Source organism: Micropterus salmoides, unplaced genomic scaffold, assembly GCF_014851395.1.
Source record: "Micropterus salmoides isolate LMB-PRFRI ecotype aquatic unplaced genomic scaffold, ASM1485139v1 Ms_hic_scaffold_15, whole genome shotgun sequence".
NCBI lineage: Eukaryota > Metazoa > Chordata > Actinopteri > Centrarchiformes > Centrarchidae > Micropterus > Micropterus salmoides.
Window position 1 is genome coordinate 13,521,061 of NW_024040596.1, and position 9,756 is coordinate 13,530,816.

Below are 9,756 nucleotides of genomic sequence, written 5' to 3' on the forward strand. Positions count from 1 at the left end.
AGCTTCTTTTACCGTGTATACTGTTTTCTGATGAGAAGATATTTCTCTGTGGGCCTTATTTATCTGCGTTTTGTAGAAAAGGTTCTTCATCCAAACTATCCTGCTTGTAAACAGGAAGTAGAATATCATACATACATACATAAATAAATGCTCCATATTAACATTCTGTACTTTCCCTTTATGAGCTGCAGGGATTTTTGCTCATTTCCTGTCACTAATTTCATTAATTAATGTGGAGCAGTTAAATGAAAAACAAAAACTTTTCAGATGATAGAATTAAACTTTTGTTCACTGGTGGAGGCAAAGCAAACTTGCTTTTTTACAAATAATCTCCTCAGTGTAGGCTTTTATAAATTGCCTGCAAGCTTTTAAAATTGCCATTTTTTCAATTATTGAATTATACTTAATTGAGTTGGTTATAAATTGTACTACGAGGCAGGATTTGGGATTAGTCCTACGACGCTGGTTCATTCTTGCATCGCCATGATAACTTATGCTAACGGCTAACCTGCTTCAATGCAAGATAAGAGATCAACGCTGTAAAAGCACTGCCTAGGCTCCTACTGACCCATCACTTATATTTATTAAAAATATTATGAGCACATATTTTGGTAGTCAACCTAAGTTTAATATGAATTTGTTTGTATTATAACTTTAGGTTGCATTTGTTTCCTGTATTCTAGAGACCGGTCATGTACCGCCCCACCTTATCCACCTTGTCCAGTTATTCGGGCCTAGGTAATGTGGGCAAGTCTTCAGTAACTGTTGGGAACTGAAGCTGTGGTTGAGATTGAAGCACTTTTTATAGCAAGAATGGATCGTTGCTTTATGAAGTTAATTTAGAACAATGTTTGGAACATTTTTGAGTGCGTTAAATAAATGAATCGGATTTTTGAAGTGACGAGAAGTTCTTGAAAGTGAGTTTGGAACGACTACTTATTCAGTGCTTCAAACGCCGTCACAGCCGCTGCAGCTGAAAGAATAAAGCTAAAATAGTCAAACATGTTATAAGAATACACCTAAATAACACATTAATTTAATGGAATACAGAGTACAAATAAGTAATTACAGTCTGATCTACTCGTGCCCTGATCTTGGGGCAGTGATTATATGTCTATACACTTATATATTCATGCAGCTGCAACTGTGCTGCTTTCAGGCGGGATTGTGTGTTTAACATCTTAGTATTTGTCTTGCGTGATGCTTGCTCTTCCTTTGTAAAATATGCCATTCTGCTGCCAGTCAACTTGTAAACACTGTCCCTTTTATGTGAACATACTCATGGCTGGATTGGGAAACCCCGGGTTGACTTACCAAGTTGGTAACCAGCGTCGTGTGATCACAGTTGTTAGGGTTAGTGAAGCCAGATAACGCAAAGATCCCCCGGGCATGTTGAACTTGCTTCGTAGTACAGGCCCCAGGTTGTTTAACTGCACAGTTCTGGTTAAAATGCCTGGTCACAACCTCTTCGTTGTTGTTGGTTTTGTCTTGTGTTTCTCGAGCCTGGTGGTGAAGTGGTGGTGGATAAGGACATGATTATGTGTTTACTTTGTAAATCTGTTTTTATCAGACAGTGATTTAGTCTCCTCCTCAAGACACTGCCAAGGCAGCTGTGGAGGGCTAGAGGAGCAGGCAGAGCCGAACTGAGACAATGCTGATGAATGGCTTACAAAACATAGGATAAGATAAAATAAGGCAAGACTTTATTGATAATACTGAAGCTGCAAGTCAGACTGAAACAATAAATGAAGTTAAAGGGAGCTCCTTCTCTAAAGAGCAGGAATGCTGAGATGTAAGATACACAACAACATACACAAGATGTATGAAGAAGAGCATTTGTGAGATTACGCTGTAAGTAAATAAAATATTAACTTGAGGATATGGGCATGACACTAAGAGTGGAGAAAGTCTAAAATGAGTTATGATGTAAAAACAGGCGTCACTTTCAAACATCAACACAGCTGTTGATAGTACGTTTGGTGTAACCCATCCCAGGTGCTGCTCATGTTGCTCCCTGGAGCACAAACAGAGCCTAAGTTTAGCTGCTCAGAGTCATTGTTCCTGACTGAGTTGTGTGAGGATATCCATATTTTGAGCAGATGGAGGGTGGGGCTATTTGGCTCTAATGGCTGTTCCTCCAGATGGATGATGTCAGTCAGATATGGAGGCTCAGCGGCACCTTAGATCTCTTGGAGGTGAATTTGAGCACAGAGCTGTTCTTACGGTGGATTTCACTGCATTTTGACAACCAGCGCTCATTTAAGACGGGCCCATCTGCTGCCATACCGCTGCCATACTAACTGTAAGCATCCAACATTTGAAGAATCTTTCTTTTTTTTGCTTCACAGACCTGAATACAAGCACATATTAATTTTCTTTTTCTCTCTGTTAAAAATGAATCACTCAGTTAATTCCATTTAATCGTGATCTGAAAAAGATACAAACTATAAACAAAGAATGGGTGTTAAACAGAATTGTTTGACTTTGTCTGTCTGCTGTTGTTTGTCCGCTGATGTATAAAATGGCTGGTACAAGACTCTGCGAGCTTGAGGAAGGATTTTAATCAGTTCAATAAGCATAACGTAATTGTCTGTTTATAAACTCAGCTAGCACCAAACATTAGCCTGCATTTCTCTACTCATCTTAGCTCTGTGAAGAATATGAGGGATTCTGGGATTGCACTATTTATATCTGAGCCTTACCTCTACCTATATACAATGTGAGTTGTTGTTGCCGCACAAGTCTCTGTATACTGTACATGTTATCAGCGTTCATTAGTCTTCTTGCTATACAGTGTCCCCTCTGGCTTAGTGTTGTTAAGAAGGATGGTTCTAAATTCCACTCTTATCTCACCACTGCACCGTGTACTCAGCACAGCTTGTTCCTCTGTGCGAATCTAAAAAACAAGTCAGACCTACATCATTCCTAATGTGCGTCTGTGTCCCCTCCTCTCTCCTCTCTTTAGCCTTGACAGCGGCAGCAGGCCGGGGAAAGATGGAGGTATGCAGCTTCCTGTTGGAGCAGGGGGCGGTAGTGCAGCAGGTCAACCGGCGAGGGGTGTCTCCTCTCTTCTGCGCCGTCAGACAGGGACACTGGCAGGTGAGACGTGCTGAGTGGCTCACAACAGTACACAACGGAGTTTTGTACACAGGGGTCTCTGCTAAAATGAACAAACTGAAGGTTTGTTTGAGCTCTGCCAGCCTGGATCATAGACTGTATGTAAAGATGGACGACGACATGACAGCTCCCCGAAAGTGATGTCAAAACATCTTGATGGCTGGCTGAAGTACAGGTCTTAAACCCATGTTAGTGGAAGGGTCAGACAAAAAAATTAAATGAAGTACAGGTCAATTACATTTTACCCAAAGATACTTTGTCATTTTATGCAGTTTTTATCACACTGATGTATGTATGTATTAATCTTTAAGAATTAAATATGGTTTTAATTAGTTATTTGATGCTATAAAAAAAGGAGTTTCACATCCTGACACAGCCGAGCCCTCCTCGTGATTGATTGGATGTGTTTAATGTTTAATTTATGTGTTCTGACTGTTTTTTGGCTGTTTCCTAGATTGCAGAGCTGCTGTTGCAGAACGGTGCTGACATCAACATCAGCGACAAGCAGGGCAGGACCCTACTCATGGTGGCTGCCTGTGAGGGTCACCTGAGCACCGTAGAGTTTCTGCTTTCTAAAGGTGAGCTCCAACAACACTATTCATTAGCTGGATGTTTTCAATTAGCAGAGTATGTTAATATGAAGACTTTAATGACTATTGTTTGTCTCAAAGGTGCATCTTTGACTTCGATGGACAAGGAGGGACTGACGCCCCTGAGCTGGGCATGTTTAAAAGGACATAAGAACGTAGTGCAGTTTTTGGTGGAGAAAGGTGCGGTCATCGACCACACGGACAAAAATGGACGGACTCCGCTGGACCTCGCTGCCTTCTACGGGGATGCAGAGATTGTAAGTAAAAATAGTTTAAGGTTGTGGAAAACATTACAACATGCGCCATCGGTGAACTCAGACGCGTGCACAATAACACCCCGCACTTCATTTAGCCTTAACCGAGAGCATCCCTGTGCCATTATTGAATACATACCGTTCTGCATTAGCTCAACTCTTGGCTGTCAACACAGCGTTTCTAACTGCTGGTGCTCTCATGTAGGTCCAGTATTTGGTGGAACAAGGAGCAGTGATAGAGCATGTGGACTACAGTGGGATGAGACCTCTTGACAGGGCCATAGGCTGTCGGAACACGTCGGTGGTGGTGACTCTGCTGAAGAAAGGGGCCAAACTTGGTAAGCACACTACTGGGTGTTTTTTAAACCCCATGACTAGGTTATTTATTACACATTGTACATGTACTGTATAAAGCTTTGTGTGCAGCAAAAGTGCTGTCAGTAGTCAGCTGTTAGTCCTATGGCATCTAGAAACTGTGTGGTCTGTGGAGTTCTTTCACGCCTCAGTAAACACTGAGAGACTCAAGCGTTTTGTTTCGTCTCTATCGAGCTTGTTTCTGTCTCACTCAGTATCTCATGCTACTAAGAATAAGTGCAGGCTAATTTTGTGGAATGTTGTGGTAAAACCCTGTTTCCATTCCTGCTTTTCACTCACTGCTTGTGAGTGTGTGTGTGTCCACTCACTTTTACTGGTATGTCAGTGCATGCATGTGTCCTTCCTCTTCTCCCTCATGAACTGCTTGGCTAATTTAAGAATGTGACTTATCACCTAAATGACATTCATAGAGCTATCTGGGTCTGCGGCTTATCTGCAGAGCACTCTGCTGTCTCAGAAAATATAAATGGGTAATGGGCAGAACCTTTAAATGTTCTTTCGGCACAGTTAACAGTTCACGTGCATTTACTGCTGAAAAAACAAGACCATTTCAAGTTGAGTGACACATAATAGTATATTGTCACACTACTCTTTACAACACCTTTTCCTTTCAGTACAAATGACCACTCTTGCTGTTGCATGACTTCTTTTCTCATCGCTCTTTCCCTCCTAACTCTTTCTTTACTGCCTTCAATAAACTAAGGCTACAGAACGTCTCCTTACGATCGATCAGGTACAATCTTTAGGTAACTTTACCTTGTACCAATTTCCAGAGAATACAGTGGCCATCTGTTGGCACCAGTAACAACAATGTAACACGCCTCCCTCGATTTCTCTCTTTCGCCCTCTGCACCCACAGGGAACGCTGCTTGGGCCATGGCTACTTCCAAGCCTGATATCCTGATCATTCTTCTTCAGAAGCTGATGGAGGAGGGAAACATACTTTACAAGGTAGTGGCAAAGAAATCACTGTTATCACATCTGTACTTTCCTGTTTTAGTAAAATGTTTCATTTTACTAAACTGCCCAGCTGTACTTTAAGACACATAGTTTGTTATGTGGAAGTGAAAAAAAAGCACTGAATATAATTTTATTCAACAATGAAGTGGATACCATATTTTTCTAGCTCAGTTATTGCAGAAAATGAAATGAATAGATGTCTGTGTTCCACACCGCTTACCAAAGGAGCCATGATCGATGCATGACATTTAAAAGATTGAGTTTTATGGAAGGACAAACCTGTCAGGTGGTGTGTGTGTGTGCGTGTGTGTATTTGAGCTTGCCTGTGTGTTGTATATGTGATTGATGAGAAGGGAGGGCTCCAGCCCAGAGAACAGCTATTGTGGGAGGATCTGGTGAAGACCTTGCCCACCCCCCCACACATTTTCCTTCTGGTTCTGTCCTCTTCCTCACTGCATGTTTGCCCTCCATTTGTCCTCCAGAAAGGGAAGATGAAAGAGGCAGCTCAGAGGTACCAGTACGCCCTGAGGAAGTTTCCTAGAGAAGGCTTTGGCGATGACCTGAAGGCATTTAAAGACCTGAGGGTCTCTCTGTACCTCAATCTCTCCCGCTGTCGCAGAAAAACCAACGTAAGCCTCTCAAGAGACACTTTTTTTTCCTCCTTTGTTCCTTAGCCAGCGCTGTATTTTTAGCATGATCCTTTAACGACTTTAAATAAAGGCTTTTCACTCACCAGATTTATATTTGTCAGTGTAATGAATTTCAGGGGGCATCATTAAATGGATTTTTTTTCTTCTGGGAAGTATCCCCAATTGTTTTGAAATGTTATTGACTAAATGATAAATCTGTGACTAGGACTCCGGCATGTGAAATGATTTGAGCAAGTGTGGGCAGGGGAAGCCTAGTGTTCAGATGGTAACGGGGAGGTGGTGGGGAGAAAGTCGTACTGGGCAGCGGACTCATGGACTCGCTCTTCTCAAATCTTCTTGTGTTCCTGCATGTGTGTTAAACTAGCAGGCTGGCACTGCCAGTTTTACTGTGCCGAACAGTTTCCCGTTAACAGTTTTCACCCAGTGTTTTAACAGAATGATGAATTGAAATGACATGAGGAGAGCAGCCCTTTTTGGATAATTGTTTCTGCAGAAAAGCTCTTCATAAAAGTTTGTTTTCACAAGTCTTAGTGCAGTCAGGAGTCTAGCAGGAAGACATTTGTATGTGATTACATGCCGCGAGCTAGCAAGAGAGATGAGTGAAACAGTCACCACAAGGTTGTCTCTTGTGTGTTTCTACTGTAACAGCGCCTGGGGGTGCCGGCCAGGAATTTTATCACTTTATACACAGGGAGCAAAAGTGTTAGAGAGATGTAGCATAGGTCAAATTCAGCCATTACTAAGTTTGAAAATACTGTGTAATGTCCCCAAAGCAACAAATAAGATATAAGCAGCAACAAATGAAATATGTATACTGTATATTTTGAAATGTTAATTTCTGTGAATGATTCTGCTCCTTTTGTAGGATTTTGGGATGGCTGAGGAGTTTGCAACAAAAGCACTGGAGCTGAAACCCAAATCCTATGAGGCGTACTATGCCCGTGCAAGAGCTAAAAGAAGCAGCAGGTAAACTATTCAGCACAGCTCCAGGCCAGCTTATGTGGTTGTTATTGGTGGGGAATTATGTGATCTGAATCTGGCAACAATCTCTCTACATTCTCTCTCCCATCCACAGGCAGTTTGCGGCGGCCTTGGCAGACCTGCACGAAGCAGCCAAGCTGTGCCCCAATAACCGGGAAATCCGTCGTTTGCTGGCTCGAGTGGAGGAGGAGTGTAAACAGATGCAGCGTAACCAGACAAAAGGAGGCCTCGCCGGAGCTGCAGCTGCTTCCAGCCAGGCGTCAGGAGGCCACGAGTCCGACCAGGAGCAAGACGAAGGACAGGAGGACCATTCAGAGCACAGCCTTGCCAGGAGCTTGGAAGGACAAAGAGGCATCCTGGAAGAGGAAGAGGAAGAGGAAGAGGAGGAGGAGGCTTCGCTGCACGAAAGGACAACTGACACCTGCTGGTCACAGAACAGTTATTCCTACAACAGAGTTTTACCCTCTGAGCTTGCCAGTGGCAGTATGGGACATCAGAGTCCCGGCTCACCCCCAGGCCCTGGCAGGCTTCCCCCTCACCGTTATCCTCGAGAACAACGGGAGGCGCTGGCTCAACAGGGCCTGGTCCTGCAGCCCACCAAGCAAGCCCAGATAGTCAAGACCAACCAGCATATGAGCTCCATGCAGGCTGGGGGAGGGGCCGTGGGGGGCCGGCCAGCAGGGTCCAAATCTCAGTACGCTCCCTCTAGTCCCCTACCCAGCCGACACATGTCCAGTATGTTAAAGCCGGGCCCAGGAATCGACATCAGCCCTCTGCCGCCCCCAGCTGACGAGCCTGTATACGGGAACTGCATGTCGCTGACGGCTGCCTCCATCTCCATGGGTCACAGCTGTGAAATCGAGAGCCTCCATTCCTCCCAGCCTTCCTACTCATCCTGCAGCAGCTCCAAGGGTCTGGGCCAAGACAGGTTGTCTGCCCACTCTGCATCCTCCTTGGATGGGTTGGCCTGCTCCGGTTCTGGACCCCAGGGGAACCACACTGACCCAGGAAAAGAAGGGACGTGCGGTGCAGTAGGATCGCAGGGAGGAGGTGGCAGCAGCATGCGCGTGTCCAGTTCCACCAGCAGCCTGGCATCCAGCAGCAGTCTGTCAGACAGTGGCAAGCTGGGACCTGACGTCCGCACCAAGATCTCTGACAAAACAAAGCACAGCCAGCAACAGGCCAGCTCTGCAGCAGAGTACAAACCCAGACCCTTCATGGGCATAACGGACAAGAAAGCACGCTTTCAGCAACAGCTCCAACAGCAGCAGCAAATTCTACAACAGCAGCAGCACCACGGGGTCCAAAGTCACCAGAGCCTGCAGTCTGCCGGCCGCAGCTGGCTGAACCACTCGCCAGACGGTCTGGTGTGTCACAACATGTCAGCAATGGGCCTGCTGCCTGTCGACTGTGAGCTGCCTTACGCTAAAACAGTGAGCACTTACCAGGAGCTGCACAAACCTCCACCACCTCAGGGTGCTATGGCAATGAATAGCTTACAAAACGGCATGCACGCCATGGAATTCAAAGAGAAGTTCTGCCAAGCTGCCAACTGTTACAAAGAGTCCAAGCCTGCACTGGCTATGCCGCACAACTTCATGGACAGTAAGCCCAAGCAGCCTGGCCTAGCCCGAGATAATCCTGCCATTCACGTAGCTTCAATGAAACCAAAGCGATCGTTTATAGAGTCGAATGTGTAGAGATGTTAATTTCAACTCGCATACAATCCACAACGCACACAAGCAAAAATCTAAAGTGAAAAAGAGTTTTCATTTTTTAAACCAACTCCAAACAGAATACAGTCTCATTTTTTCAGCCTTGTAGGAAGTACAATATGCAAGTGGTTCATTTTCCTGTGTGAATACAGACTGTAGGCAGTGTACAGAATGCTCCAGATTTCTCTCCTCCCAACCTGTCGCTTGTGACTGTCAGCTTCTGTTACATGACAACGTCTGCCGTCATTCAGCCAAGCTGGAGACATTGCACTGAAGGAAGTATTTGGACATGTACTGTACAGTCCTCATCAACGCAACGGTGACAGTAAGCACTTTATACACTCTTAGGCCGCTCAAGTGCTTAAACAACATATTCAGTTACAGCATAACGTTATTATAGAACAGTTTTGAGTGAGTGAAATGGGATTTGAACTGTGTTCATTACATCCATGGTGCTGAGAGAGAAGAAATAAGGAAGAGAAAGTCCTCGGTAAAGGTATAAGAAAGTCGAAAGGATTGGCATTCCTGTGTTTTACGAAGGATGTTATAGATCCTTTTGTTGTGTATATTATATTAAATATGTACTTTTCCTTCTTTTCAGTGAAGGTCTATGTTAAGTGTATTGACAAGTTCAGACTTGTGTATTTTGAGTTTTATGCACAATGTTGTTCAAATGGTGTTCTAAAAAAACATTTGTTAAATGTGTTTGTACATTATATAAATCACCATTAACATTGAATTGAAATCCTTTCTGTATCTGCTTGTTGTTGCTGTCTAGTTTAATTTATTTACAGCGCCAATGGCTTGGTTAATTTTAAAAGCAATATATTTTATATAGTTATTTTTGCACAGCTACTAAGACATTTTATGATTCTCAATGATGTTGAGTTTAAGTGCATGCTACAATTGCAGTTTATATTACAGAGTAAAAAATCTATAAAAACAGAAATGGTTTGGGGGCACAGTGCCATCAGCTCTATTTTAATATGTACGTTAAATGCAATTGTTGCCATGTTTTCAGTATTGTGAGCTTTATTAGCTGTGATCACATACTGTAATAGAATATTACTGCCATAACCACCATGGGAGAAATAAAGACCCACTGAGGAAAAAA

At 43.7% G+C, this 9,756-nt stretch overlaps 1 protein-coding gene across 2 annotated transcripts in view; it reads left to right on the forward strand.

Annotated features, from left to right (window-relative positions):
- tanc1b (tetratricopeptide repeat, ankyrin repeat and coiled-coil containing 1b) overlaps positions 1-9,756 on the forward strand; it is a 101,045-nt gene extending 91,289 nt beyond the window's left edge. For both annotated transcript variants that reach the window (XM_038720424.1, XM_038720423.1), the window contains 8 exons: positions 2,966-3,099; positions 3,572-3,695; positions 3,789-3,964; positions 4,167-4,299; positions 5,196-5,287; positions 5,779-5,925; positions 6,812-6,912; positions 7,022-9,756. In XM_038720424.1, coding sequence (XP_038576352.1) covers positions 2,966-3,099; positions 3,572-3,695; positions 3,789-3,964; positions 4,167-4,299; positions 5,196-5,287; positions 5,779-5,925; positions 6,812-6,912; positions 7,022-8,627 — 2,513 coding nt within the window. In that variant the 3' untranslated portion in view covers positions 8,628-9,756. The remainder of the gene's footprint in view (positions 1-2,965; positions 3,100-3,571; positions 3,696-3,788; positions 3,965-4,166; positions 4,300-5,195; positions 5,288-5,778; positions 5,926-6,811; positions 6,913-7,021) is intronic.